General features: G+C 47.3%; 1 protein-coding gene across 1 annotated transcript; it reads right to left on the reverse strand.

Moving 5' to 3' along the window:
- Positions 1-796: 796 nt before the first annotated feature.
- On the reverse strand, positions 797-13970 carry LOC124473072 (SH3-containing GRB2-like protein 3-interacting protein 1). The gene is given in 24 exon segments (XM_047028323.1): positions 797-2379; positions 2657-2821; positions 2932-2996; positions 3284-3486; positions 3770-3902; positions 4599-4754; positions 4953-5064; positions 5801-5951; positions 6168-6289; positions 6398-6464; positions 6467-7164; positions 7257-7319; positions 7449-7532; positions 7637-7713; positions 7884-7947; positions 8050-8074; positions 8218-8229; positions 8801-8812; positions 9007-9182; positions 9884-9941; positions 10289-10345; positions 10535-10559; positions 10869-10932; positions 13571-13970. Coding segments are annotated over 24 exon segments (2622 nt in total). The 5' UTR covers positions 13581-13970; the 3' UTR covers positions 797-2356.
- Positions 13971-15214: the final 1244 nt, after the last annotated feature.

Genomic DNA, 15214 nt, shown 5'->3' on the forward strand with positions numbered 1-15214 from the left:
TATTTAGGAAGTTCACTTATCTAAGCTCAGCATAGATGTAAATTTGTTCTGTGTACTTATATGTTATGTTATGCCAAGTGCTTGCGTTGTCTTGTCTTAAGAATTTCAGTGCCCAGTCTAACCTTGTGTTGCTCTGTGCACCTGACAAATAAAAGACTTGAATACCCTTAAATAAATAGCCTGTCCAAGTGATAGGGCAAAACTAGCCTGGCTAACGGAGGTCGCTTTCTCAGGCAAATGAGGAATGAAACAGACAGGTTACAGAAATCCGATAGATTCTGGCTATCTTCACCAGACTCGTATCTACATTAGGCAGTCCTCCCTGACGTTTCTGGTGTAGAATGGAGTGAAATACAACATTGTGCACACTGCCAGTGAGCGAGTCTGACTGAGGCTAACGTCTATACAGTGTAACTGGGATGTAGTCTCACTCAGATTGCCAGTTTAAACAAATCAGAAAAATAATCGGACCAGCTGACTAAAAGCAGAATTCCCATATCTCTTGAAAGCTGCCCTGCTCGACTTTTTAAATGTAGAATTGACTGTTAAAGTGTAAAATTATGAACTTTGTGACATGACGTGAAGACATGGTTGCCGCTCGACTATGCGGTGTGTACCGGGCGACATTCTCACTCAAATTTCAAGACTTTCGTGACCCAAATCAAAATTCTGATGCGACAGATCATTGGGTAATCGCTTTCTCTCCTAAAGGCATGTGCTCCTCGACGCTTTTGGTATTTTTAAATCTAACTATTTGTATTATCCGTGTGGTCCTTTTGCCAGTTTTTCCAAATGCTATCCTTTCCCAGTTTTCTGCAGCCACAGTGCGCGCGCATCCCGATTGTTTACAAACAAATAATTGGTCTATTGCGATGCGACCAGGACGCTTAAAAAAATTCTATAAAATGTAATGTTCAAAACACATGGCGTGGATGGCACCAAGCTTAAGAAGCAATTACTGATGCCATAAAAATGTTCATGTGTAGCCTAGAGAAGATGACGAAAGAGAGGATGACGAAAGAGAGGATGACGTTGACTGTCTATGGTGCAATACTTGGGAAACATGCTAAAGGTAGTGTCAGTTCTCAGGTGCAACCACAATGTAGAACGTGGAATTTACAGCAAGTGTAGTTCTCTACTCCTCTACTACCGGCCTGGATCTGAATAGCCTTGTCACAGACTATGACTCATGTTTAATATTTTGCTTTCCATATCGTTTTTATCTTAACATCCTAAAATGAAACGGATTTGCACTGGAGTACAGAATAAAGTGGGGTGATGATGATTAACGGTTTAAGTGATGCAAATTACATGCGCCATTTTACTTATTTTTTTAAATCATGGACATGTCACAGTAATTTCCACGCGAAAAAACATGAACTGTTGTCTAAAAAGTGCTGCAATGTTCTATTTAAGGTCTAACAACACCAATGTATTCTTAAACAATACACATACACTCATATTTCCAAACATATATCAGATCAGGAAACGTCTTTTGTATTTACAATTTTTACATACCGATTTTAAATATTGCTTTTAGAAAATGATAAAACACCTATTTACTCCACATGGTGGAAAAACAAGAAATTTAAATAACAAAGGGGACATACATCACATGGTATTGTAGCCTATTCTCAATAAACAGTTATTGGAGGTTTCTATCATATTCTGCCATATTAACCTGTTGTGTAGTACTAGTAGTCAACACACATTAACTCCTTGTTCCTGCTAGAAAGGCAGCCATATTGTTTACTCTGTCCGTAATTGGGAAAACACCACTAATTTGTTGTGACCTTACATCAGGTGCTGGTTGATGAATGTGTCAACAAGATCAAATGGAAAAAACGCTCAATGATGGCATCCATCAAAATGTTACACTAACTTGGCTCAGGAAAGGAGTTACCTTTATTCTCAATTTAGACAAATGTAACATTAATTACAGTATTTATTCACATTTTTCTGCTAGGAATATTTTTTTTTATTTTCTATTTATAAACTTCTCTCAAATAAGGCTGGGTCACTGTATGGATCATGAAGGATGAGTAACTATGCTAATTTAGTTAAATGTGCTTTGTGATTTGCCTCTAAAACCCAGTGGCTGCAACAACAAAAACTGGTACTACTTGCATAAACTCAGCAGTGACACTACTGAATAAAATGTGTTTTACAGTAAAATTATACCCTGGAGTGTTGACTACATCCTATTTGTTTAGTCCAACATGCATCATCATAACAGAAGTGAAAGAAGTTCCAGAAGTTTCTCTGTTGATGCCATGTTTTAAGTGTGCGATCCATTCCCCGTCTCTTATTCTCACAATCCATTGTTCCATCTTAGCTTCTTTTACAACAGTGTGGACTAATTGTCGGCCAAATACTTCCCTGCAAAGGCCACAAGCAGAGACAACTCAGTCAGGCCATTCAGAGGATGAACTGCAGTGAACAAATTGTTGGATTCTCAAACCCTGAGTGCCAGTCTCTTTCTGCTCATAGAAAAATTCAAAACCATGTTGAACAATGGAACGTTGGAGCATGTTTGAAGGCAGAAAAAGTCGGCTACCCAGGTTCAGTCCCATGTCTTCTGTGGTTCAACGCTCTATGGAGTGTTTTAATGATGCAGCCCACAAAGTGTTACGTTAACTCTGGCATATGAACTGACCTGCGGCGAACCTCTTCTTGACGAGGGAAAGCCTATAGCCAGTCCCCACCAGCTGGATGTCACAGCCAGAGAGAGTGCTGCCCTCACTGGTGAACTGCACCGCCAACTGGGAAGGTTTACTAGGACCATCCGTCAACTGGAACCTCCCCAGTAAGGCCCCCACACCTGGAGGGGGATTGAGATGAAGGATGAGGCATGAAGATGGGATGCTGACAAAGCTGAACAACAGAAGAACAAGAGAAGGGAGGACTGAGAAGGAAGAGAATGAGACTTGCCTCCATTTTCCGACCGCTGGGAAAGGCTGGGGATCTTCCATAGCATGGTCTGATGCTCCGGGTTCCTGTGGCAGGAGAATAACACCCAGTCATGAAATGTCACGAGGGACCAGGAAAGCATTTCTAAAAACCCCAACAATGATGTTTGTGCTAGAGCAAGACTGGTATCGATTTTTTGGGGTCCGTTCTAGATAGGGGTTACAATATAGATATATATATATATAAGGTCAGAGTCAGTTTCGGCTGATAATATCTCCCAACAGATGATTGGTTTGTAATTTGTACAACATCCTTATTAAAGCAGCATTTGAACCAATCAGCATCTCGCACCAGGATCTGAAGCCTTACTTACCAGATGGCAGGGGGGATCATGGCTTGAAGTTTGGCGACTCCCCCGTCCACGGGAACCAGGAAATGGATGTCGTGGAGCGGCGCGGGGGTGGCCATGGCCTCAGTGTTGTATTTGTAGTCTATCCTGAGGTCAGTGCTGGTGGCGTCACCTCGCCAACTCACCGCCACGTTCAGAGGAGTGGACTGGATCCCATCTGATGACACCTGGGACAGATGTAGGACTGTTGATATAGGACTGTAATAGTGTAATCCACTGTGTTCTGTCATCACATTCATATGAATCCCAATCCCATCTTCACCAGAGGCTTTTTTTGCCTCTTGACATGTCTGTTATGTACCATGAAAATGATTTTTGATGCCAAATCTTTTTAATAAATAAAAAGAGAAAGATACAATGGGACATTTCTAAGAAAAAGTTCTGTGCCAAATAAACCCATGATGCACTATCATTTTTATGAATATGATGATGCAATGGTGATCCTCTCACTTGGTACTTGATCATGTCCACGTTGTAGTAGGTGGCCTGAGGCTTCTGGTCGGCCACTCTCCTCAGATGACTCATCAGGTTTGGCATGTTCACCCAGAATTCCTTGGTGTCCACATCTGGCATAGTGGTATCGCTATAACACCATCAAAAGCAAGTCATATGACATCCTAAAAGAATAACCATGAATAATCCAACATAATCAAAGTGGAGTCAAAGCTCAGATCACTGGGGTGATAGTCAAGTCATCAAGTAGTCAGCATGGAAACTTTTTGGAAATCATGACACCTTTTCAGGCATCACTACATTTACATTAAGTCATTTAGCAGATGCTCTTATCCAGAGCGACTTACAGTAGGTACAGGGACAGTCCCTGAGGCAAGTAAGGTGAAGTGCCTTGCCCCAGGACAGAACATAATTTTGTGCTGCCGGGTATTGAATCGGAAACCTTCTGATTACTAGCCCGATTCCCTAACCGCTCAGCCACCTGACTCCCATCACAGAAACACTGTGGCTCACTCTCACTACACACATTGACTAGACATGTACATGTATTCATTTACAGACGCTTTTATCCAAAGCGACTTCCAAGAGAGAGCTTTACAAAAGTGCATAGGTCAATGATCATAAACAACGAGATAGCCCCAAAAACATGGCTAGCCAAAACATGAAGCATACATTGTGAAAAGTACATAAGTGCCAATGGGAAGAAACATAAGAGCACGTAGTTAACACATGGCACCCTACATCTAGAACACAGTCAGGAGTGAGATCAAACCCTGGCCATGACAAGGACCACGTGAGTCAGTGTGTTCTGTGACGGCCCCCTTACCAGCACAGTAGTTGCGGATTGGGTAGCACCTGCTCAAGACGGCTATAGTTGCTAACGCTAAAGGTCAGGATGGGCTGAGAAGGGTGGCTGGCAAAGTGTCTGGTGATGCCTGCTGGGAAGGAGAGGACCATCTCCCCGGTGATCTTCACCACACACCTGCAGTAGGAAGAGGGAGGACACGCCATCAGTCTCCATACTCACGTCAACTTATGTTACTTTGTGTTATGTTGGCAAATGTGACTAAGTATTGCGTGAACAAGTGATGCAAAGTGTTACGTTACCAAGGGTTGTGTTACAAAGTGTTATGTTTCAGTCAGTCAGTGTGTTCTGTCTGCAAGGTGCATGCCGTCGAACCTGCTGGGGTCAGCTCCTTTGAAATAAGCGTTGATGGTCTCTGTGAAAGCAGCCGCCACAGGCAGAGTGTCCTGGGATCCCATAGTGAGCGGACTGGGTCCTCTGGAGCACCCTAACACACACACAAACACACATTCACACACACACACACACACACACAGTGGATTAACAACCTCACCTACATCAAATATCCCTGGCTACTGGATCTTGTCCACATAGAAGCCATACTTCCTAGAGTGAGGAAGGTATGAAGATGGGAAGGACCTAGATGGAGAGGATGTAGGAAATTCTGATGATTGGCAGGAATTAGGGAGTATCTCGTGGGGGGCGAGGGTAGCGATGTACACCGGAAGGACAGGAACATGGGGCAGGGTCATGCAAGGTTGAGCAAGTGCACTGGTGCGACTCACCTTCAAAGGACAAATAAAACCTGCCATGGTCAAACCATACCAGGGAAGGGTGCGGGCCCTCTGAGGGTGCAGTGGGTGGGGGGGGGGGGGGTGACAGACAGAGGGACACAAGACGGACAGATGGATGGATGGACAGGGGGAGAGAAGGACAGCAGGATGAGTTAACAGACATTTAGGCCCATCACGTGATGGCGGAGGTGAAGCTGGGCCAATGAGGGGTAAAGACGAGTGATGGACACGATGGGATTGGCCCGTTCGAAAGCATGACATGAATGCTAGTCTGTGAGCCGTGTTGTTATTTGCCACGAGGGCCATTAGGCATGTCATCGGCGAAACGAACCACGTCAACGTTTCAAGGTCATCACAAAGTGATCAGGCAGGCTGAAAGGTCGATACAGCAGCACCTGTGTGTGTGTGTGTTTGTGTGTGTGTTCTCACCTGTGGCGGATAAGTTGAGCTCCCTCCCCAGAGTGGGAGTGGAGGCTGCGCTCACACAGGTGACAGAGGAGATGGAGGAGGAGCTCTCTGCCCTGGCCAGCGGGGCGACGGGCGGGGGGCTGCCTGAGACCGGAGGACTGAAGGGCCGAGTCTGTGGAAGCCAAGAGGACCCCCACGACCCCCGAGAGAATTTGACTGCGGTGACAAACCCAGGACTAAGCCACTCTCAAGAACTGTGGCAGAAAAAACTGGCCTGGCTTAATCAGCACACTTACTTACTTAATACAATTCACAACTCACAAGAAAGTTGTAATCAGATCATTGTGTGTCTAGCCTGTGTGTGTTGGGATTCAGGAAAGGTCCATACCAGGTCACCAAAGGGTTTCCCAGGCGGCAGTTTGGGCCGAGAGGAGGGTCTTGGAGGGGGAGGAGGAGGGACTGGACTGCCACCCGAGAGGGGCGTGACAGGACGAGCTGGAGAGGAGGGGCCTGGGGAAATAACAGAGGACCTGTTACAAACTAGGAAGGGCAGACATGATTCCATGGGTCCCAAAATGCTAGTGCAGCGCAGCGTACATGGACTGTAGCGTTTCTCACCGCTGCCAGAGTAGGGTCCGGGTGAGGAGACGATAGACCTGTAGGTTGGCGGAGGGAGGGGGGGGGGGGGGTGCCCCGGAAGCCGGGGGTTAGCTCCCTGGGCGAGGCCATGAAGTCAGGCAGCTCCTCCCTCAGGTAAGCTCCCTCCGGGGTCCTCTTCCCCCCGGTGGCCCCCAGGACCAGGGGTGGAGGGACGCCTGCCCTGGGAGAGCGCTCTGAAGGCAGGGGAGGCACGGGGCTGGTGGGGGCAGGGGAGGACATGTACTGACACAGCTCCAGTGCCTCGAGGTCAGCCGCGTACAGTTCTTGCAGCTCCTGGTCCAGGCAGGAGGGCAGGGAGTCTGGCGGGGAGAAATCTGGAGGCAGGGGGGGCGCCGGCTCATTGGGAGGTGGTCCAAGGACAATGGAGGGGGGCGAGTCTGGGGGAGAGAAGGGTGGCAAGGAGGAGGGGGAGAACGCGGGTGGGGAAGGAGGGGGCTCGTCTGGCGGGGGTCCAGGGGAGAGGCAGGGGGAGGATGCGGAGGAGGGGGTGTCTGGTGGAGGGGAGGAGGGGGGCGGGGGAGGGGCAGGTTCATCTGGAGGGGGCGGCCTCTCGCTGAAGCTGACCCATCTGGGTGACGCTCTGTCCTCATTGGTTCGCAGGTTGTCCACCGGGCCAAACACATCGTCCAGGTCAGGCACCGGGGAGCCTCTGTAGGAAGCCGGTGATTGGACGTTGAGATAGATGGGGGCAGGGCTTCGGAGAGCTCTGCCATTGGGTAGATCGGCTGTGAGGAGTCAGGAAGGTGGTTTATCAAAATTACATTCAAAACATGAAGCACACAAAATAAATGCCAAGGCGCATCGGTTGATAAGTTACCAGAAGATTCCGAGGAGTACCCATGACTACTTGGGATTTTCTTGGGAGGAAGTGGAGGAGGAGCTGCAAAGAGAGGTGTTTTAGCTGCTGTAAGTTCACCCACCCCTACATAAGTCAATGGTGTATATTCAGACACAAACTGTATCCATGGGATGAAAAGGGATTGTTTTATTTCATGTGAACCTGAGTTACCTCCAGTCGGAAAGCCCCTGGACAGAGGGGAGTCTGGCTGGGGTCTGGAGTCACTCCATGCTTCCGATGACTCCTTAGGGACCACTACCATGGGACAAACCACAGGGACAGGCGATGAATGGAGGAATGGATGACACACACACACACACACACATGCAAAGACAAATATATTTCCATCTGGGACATACCGTCATATCTTTGTATGCTGTGCGTAGTCTCAGGAGGAGGACCAAAGAAAGCTGAAGGATTCTGGGATACTCTGTCACTACAAGGGAGATTCAAACATAAAACACACGTAAACATACAAATATCCGCATGATAGTTATCAGTTCGAAAATAAATCCATCTGGAATCGGACTGATAAACAATTTCTCAACTAGCTGGATATTACAAAGGAGTCATTTGTTCCTGATAGAAGGTACTCTGAGGTCTGACCTTGGTGTTTCGGGGGCGGGGCTTGGCGTTGGAGTCGAGCGTCTGGGTCTGGCGATCTCCTCACCTGCGAAGAACGTTCAGGCAAACACATCAGACTGGGCAAAGTCACAATGCAACTCAACGTATCCAAGCACAGCTGAACATAGCCACAAAATAGTGTACTTACAAGACAGGTGTCTCTTTATCGGTCCCTGAAACCAAATGAAAATATTTTCGGCATAAATTAAACACATTCATAAATACATCCTATCAACCTGTGTAGACACAAGCAAAGCCAAGCATGTTTCACTCTGGTAAGGCAAGTTCTGCATGGAGCCAGCAGGGGGCGACTCACCGGACTGCGTCTCTGAGACCAGCAAAAAGGAAGAGAGAACACACCTGGTCAGAGAGTGAGTGACAGATCAGTCAAATGGACCCCCAAAAAACCAAACCCGTCCTTATTTAACTCCTGGGAGGACAAGCCTATATGATGCAGCGACAGACTTAACACCTCACAGTATCAGCCTGGCCAGCTCCCCCTTCTCAGTCTTACCACACATGGAATCTGGTTTAAACAGTTTTAAAAACCTGCAGCTGGAACACAGCTAAATCACTAGTCTGGGAAACAGGTGTTATGTTTGCTACAGCTCGGATACAGCTGCGCATTTTGTAACAAGCCAGTTTCAAGTAAGGCTTGAACAAAAAGTAAAGTTCGAACAGCGAAGGGGTTCTTTGGAAGTGTTTCGAAGGATGTGAAGGCTGAATGCAGAATGATGGAGGGACTATGGGACAACATGCAGAGAGGGGGACAGATATACAATGCAACACCCCCAAATGAGGTATTTCTAAACCACCAAGGTAGGAAATTGGAGCGACTTCATGCAACGCTCTCTCAAGATCTGGGCCAGTGAGATAAAAGATAATAAAAAAGGACTTACCGGACTTCTCCTCTACCCGGGGAAAACATGGCAGCGACAGACAGACATAAAGGCAAAGAAGAGAGAAAAAGAGAGAGAGAACCGATGAGATATGAGCCCGATTTCTGGGTTCCACGGACGACGACAGCTTCGAGACTCCAAACGCTGCACTCGTACGAGCTAGACAGGCGCCTTGTGGGGAGGGATGACAGACGGGGCGTGCTCACCAGCGAGGGGGAGAGAGCCAGGCCTCCCACCGAGGCCTTCAGCTCGTCCATGGAGGGGACGGAGCACCTGCCGCTGTCCGAGGGCAGGGGCTTGATCTTGATCTTGAACTTCTTCTTGCTGTCCTCCTCGTCCTCCGAGTCGCTGGAGGAGAAGAACTGCTTGCCTTTGGGAGCTGGTGAGGTCGGGTCAAGGACAAGCCACTTTTCTCTCGACGTTTACTCAATGAGGCGCTCGATATGTGCAGGGTATCTCTGTCAGAGGCGTAAGACGCCAGCTTTGCCCTGCCTTGATGTGAAGAGATGATGTACTTTGGCAAGCTACACTTTAAGAACATGGACATGACAGAAGGACTGGAACCTGTGTGGTTGTCGAACACGCTGCGCCGTCTGTAACAGACACCTCAACGTCCTCTCTGATATCCCTTACTGCTCCACCTTAAGGTTCTCTCTCCCTGTCTCTAACGACTGTTCTCAGATCCGATTACACAAACACAAAACCTTTCAGCAGCACAGGTTGATGTGCTAAGCCTTTGCCCTGACAGCCATTCTAGCTCTATGTTCTATGTAGAGAAATACCTTCTGACTTTGAGTTAGTTTTAGAGGTGACTTCAAGTGGAGTCCAATTCTACCTCCTAATCCTCTGGCACTGTTGCATCCAGCAGTCAAGTTTCCATCCCATGTGTACCAGAGAGAGAAAGAGCAAGAGAGAGAGCAAGAGAGAGAGAGAGAGAGAGAGAGAGAGAGAGAGAGAGAGATGAGGGTCTATTGATTTGGCCTATTTAACACTGAGAAGCACTCGTCCAACATTTCGCCCAGTTAAACAGGTCAATAGTGCGGGCAGTGTCCCAAGACCGGCTCCTATACTGTGGAAGGATATCTTCTCCCTCTTCCCCCGGCCGAAGACTGAAGCCCTCGTCGTCCACATCTGGGGAAGTCTGAGACAGGGAGGGAGGGAGGGAGGGGGGTGGGTGGGTGGGCACACACACAGAAGGACTCATTCTCATTGGTCATGTGCACAACCAAACACTTCTTTTCCTCATGCCAACAGTCTGCGCCGCCGTTCGACTCCCTCTGACTCACACGGGACAAACTGTCCCTCTCCCAAGACTCGTTACATAACGATCCTTCCCTCTGCACAGCGAGGGAAGACCTCATGAAATGTGTTGCAGGCTAAAGGACCTACAGGACCAGGCTACAGTAGATGAGGTATCCAGAAACAGGGTTGGACAGCCCTGATCTAGGAGCAAGCAGAAGGTGAAGGTAGACTAGGTGACACACTTACGTATCGGCCCCAATCAATCTCGCCATTGTAGCCGTTGGCAGCCCCATTGGTCTTCTTCTGCGATAAAAGAAATAACGTCAAAAAGCAACGATAGAGTTATAATAGCAATAGAAATGTATATCCCACAAATATTAGACATTATGATGAAAAAAATTATATACAGGAAAGGATTATCCAACATAAGAAAAGATGGTTAATATCGTGACATATTTATACATGACATTAAGTATTTCTTGTTGAACTTACAGTTCCCTCTTTGCCAGGTGAACTGCTGTGTAAGGAGACAGAGCACAGATCAGTAGAACACCAACAGCTTGGAACAAGATCAACTGTTAGGCCAACAGCCTAAAACTGGTCAAATCAAATCTAAATGTATTTGTATAGCCCTTTTTACAATCAATGTCACAGAGGGCTTCACATACAGTACGCCCATAGAACTGCCTTAAAACTGATCTTTGGTGTTACTGAGTTTTAGGGACAGTCTTTTCCAAACATGCTTTTTGGAGGTTAAATAATGCAGCGTTTCGATAGTCGCTAGAGTCTCTAACTGCATTAATGAGGAGCGCACGAGCACACTCACGTGGGGTCGCTGTCCTTCTCCTTCCTCCGTAACCCAAAGGCCTTCCTCGTCCGTTTTTTCAGTCCTAACGAGCAATCGCACAGAGCAGGAGACACACTGAGTTAGAAAGAGGGACCGATCTATCACAAACAGGGGGGTTAACTGTAACGCTTGGACAACATGAGGTTCCATCGTCAAGAAGGAGGATGGAAGGATTCGGATAGATTGAGGGAAGAGAGGAACGAATGAGAGCGTGTGGAAAACGTTTCTTTTGAACAGATTGAAATTGCACTCTATACTCTATATATATATAGAGTATAGAGTGAAGCCTGTATGTGCCATACCCATGTACAGACAGAGTCTGAGAACCCACCCGGGCCCACAACAAACATAATCGCCATCATCATCATCGTAGCAATATTTGCCAAATAAACACTGCATAGCCTACAATCCATACACAAGGATAAAGAAATTAAGTAATTAAATGCTGAACTGGAAAGAAGGGATCCACGAAAACACCTTTAGGAGACTGGAGGGCGATGCTTCTGTAGGAACCCTGGGCCAAAACGGATGCCAAAGCCCTCAGGGGCTGTGAGTTGGCTCCGTACCACGCTGTAATCAGGGCAACGGGAAAAAACCAACACCCAGAGTGGCACAGTTTACTGAGTGTTCCCAGCTTAGACCCTCTCCAGGCCCCCCCTAGACCTTGAATGCCTGCTGCCATCTTGGTGAGTCCTACAAAAGGTTGACTGGGTACTGGATTAACCATTACTCTCCCGAAGAAGGGAGACGTGAGGTCTTTCTCACACTGTTGTGAAATCTCCAAAATGTTGTCTATGACTTCCCTGGGGAGCAGAACTGGGGATCCATGATGCAGACAATCTCCCAGCTTAATGACAGCTTGTGAGATATTGGTCAGCGCCGCTGCCCCTTGGTAGAGGGGATTCTGTGATGTGTCCCTCTCCCTCCTAAAGACTACACGCGCTCCACTGTCTCCTATATCTGGGTGACCATTTACCAGATACTACAATATAGAGAAAAGAAGTCAGACAGACAGATCTAGAGTCCTGCAAGCCTGGAAAATAAAACAGTCCCCTCAAAACAACACATGTACCCATAATGCAGTGTAACTAGAAGGCTACACTTTCACTCCAGTAGGTTCAGGAACAGGTTAATTTACCTCAGCTGTCCATCTGAAAACCCTTCAAATGTTGAGCCCACCCTCTAACCTTCCACCCCTCCCCACCTCCCAGCCATGACTCAGGAGAACACCTTCAGACTCTCACACAACCTTGCACAACCATTTCAATGAAGTACACTGTTTTGCACATTCAATTCAATTCCAATTCAATCTCTACTTCAGTAGATCTGGTTGTTGCCCCATTTCATTACACTGCACTCGTGACCTCACACAGTGTATCTCGTTGTTGCACTGTTGGACTTTAATGTTGCCATTTCTTTAGCACTTGACACCTCAGTTTATATGTTCTTACTATCTGCACTTCTGGTTAAATGCTATTTGCATTTCTGTGGCTCTACACTTGTACTGTTCACTGTGACAACAACGTTGAATCTAATCAAATCTCTCCAAAATGTCAAGGACTCCCTGCACATGAAAATACGACATCCACATGGCACTGAAACAATGTTGTTTCCGTAACCCAATTATCAAGTTTGACTGACCAAACCCTGAGGCTCTAATTAAACACTGATTGTTGTAATTAATCCTGTTAACTTTAAGTTCTCCGTCTTGGAGGGTAGGCTACTAGTAGTAGAGTGATCAATACCAGTGATGTCAGGTCCCTCATCCAGCACATGGGGATCTGGTGGTGATTACATCCTAACCTAGCACGACAACCATGATACACTGTCTGCCTTTGATTAAGGTATCTCATACAGAACATGGATTGTAACAACAGTTTGACTGTAGACACCCTGCTTTTATTATCAAAAATCCATTATGAGGCTAAAAATGTACACAGTACTGTTTGTTAGTAGATAAGAGGAATGTTCTAGCAGCTAGCTGGAACAAAGCAGAGCTCCCCGTGATGTGAAGTGGACTCGAGCTGATGTTCAAGCTGTTGTTTTGCACACATTCTGTCAGAACAGTTTGGTCACAAACCCATAAACAAGCCTATAATTGACAACTGCTTTGCATTATAGTAATCATACGCCATGAAGGCCTTGCTCACTGGGAGAATTAATACAATGCATAGAGTCATGTAAAAACCTTTTAAATCATGTGTGAGGTTTGTTGATCAGGTGTGACAGTGGTCCGTGAGCAGGTTCTGTTTTGGACCTTACAGTCAAGTGGTAACCGACCTGGTGAGGCCCAGATACCATCGCAGATCCTGTAGACTTCACCCACACATGTTTAAAAGTGAACCACAGCCGTGTGTAACCTTGACACAAGATTTATGATGAACTATAGAAACACACACACACACTAAGGCACACACGCACACACGGCCTCCCCGGAATGTCGTCCTCGTGCCGCCGCACCACAGAGAGCTTCAATCAGCTACTTACAAATCAATCCACACACACCCACACCCACACACACACACCACCCCATCACGCACAAATATACATACACGAAAGCCACGTCATGCTAGAGAGGGGGAAACATACGCGGTGCATGAGCCATTATCACAGAGCCCCAGCAGAGCTCCATACAGCACAGCAGAGGGAGCGAAGAGGAGGAAGGTGGAGGAGGAGATTACCTTCCATCATGACTGCAGCTTTTCATTCCTCTGCCCCCCCCCCCCCCCCCCTCCCACGGACGGTGGGAGAGCGGATTCGGAGGAGTCCGACGGGTTAGAGGATGCCGGGGTAGGGCATAGCTCGTTCAAAGAGGCTCCCCCAGCGAAGCGGAAACGTCGGCTCCCTCCACCCCTAGAGCCCAGCTTCCAGACACCAGCGCAGGGCGGGAGGGGGGGTGGAGGCAGGCAGGCAGGCTGGGACACGGGGCCCAGGGAGGCTGCAGCGGATCGGGGGAAGGGCCTTGTGCGCGTTAGGCCCCGGACGCCCGAGCAGCATCGACACACGCCATCACTGAGAGGGGGATGCTGAGGAAAAGGCAGAGGAGAAAACGACTGCGCGAGGGAGAGAGAGAGAGGCCGACCGCGAGAGAGAGAGAGAGAGAGAGAGAGAGAGAGAGAGTAGAGAGGAGGGAGGGATGGATGGAGGAAGTGGGAGGCTTGCTGATGTCACAGCTGCACTAAGCCAATCCCTGCAGTCATCTGCTCTGTCACATGGCCTCTGCCTCTTCATGTCTTAGTCCTTAGCTTCTCTGTAACAGAAGCACATTCAATCCAAATACATTAGCATTGCAAGCTTTTTCCTATTTTGCCTACAAATATTACAACTATTCGTATTTCATAATATGTGGATAAGTTGCATGAATGTCAAGAGCAAGAAGGAAGGGGATATGTGTTTTGAGTTCTGTGTGCAGTATAAAATAACGTCTTTGTGGGTTATTCTGTTTTCTTTGTGTGTTCCGTGCTGTGTTTGTTAATCGATCCATATGTGGATGACTGTCAATCTGACATTCATTCGGACAACTGCGCACACAAACACACACTCACACACACACAAACACACACGAAGAAGGACATCTCTCACACTCTCTCTCCTTGTGTGGTTGAGGATTTTATTCTCTCATGACGCATGATTACAACAGGAACAATTTAAAGGGAGAAAGATGATTCTAGGTGCCCAGCGTGTGCTTTCCACAACCAGTCACTCGGGTAACTGTCATGATCATCACATGTTGTCCACTTCTCACTGTGAACGTTAATAGGATTATGGTGCTGAACTTGGCGTGGGACACCAGAACTGCTGTTATATTCTTGTACACCTGATTACGCAAGGGCAGATGCCCTCAAAACAGATCTGCTGGGATTAGGAGTCCTGCTACAGCCCAATCTGGGCTGTGGAGGAGGATGAACTGAGCTGGGCATCTGTCTTGCTTAAGCCATAGCCTATAGCTAACTTTGGAATAATATGTTGGTGTAGTTTGAATAACACACGTTTTGGTAACAGGCACCAACAGATGAAAATCCCAAGCAACGCATTTAGTGACAGGAACTGCTGATCGAACATTGCTCTCCGAAATACTACATGAGGGATTTCTTTAGTCTTTCTTACCGGGCTGTGTGCTGTTTGGCGAACAGAGTCCTGTTCTCTGCGGGGCCCAAGTAATACATATTTAAATGAATAAATAAATACATGTTTGATCCTTTGTTTAAATAGCGCAAGTAGGCTACACTATGTGATCTAAAAATTGCTATTGATCGCTGGATGACGCTGTTCGGTTTGCGATTATCATAAGTGTGGTCATAGCAGACCTCATGGTTGATCGCCTG

The sequence above is a fragment of the Hypomesus transpacificus genome, chromosome 10 (assembly GCF_021917145.1).
Source record: "Hypomesus transpacificus isolate Combined female chromosome 10, fHypTra1, whole genome shotgun sequence".
Lineage (NCBI taxonomy): Eukaryota > Metazoa > Chordata > Actinopteri > Osmeriformes > Osmeridae > Hypomesus > Hypomesus transpacificus.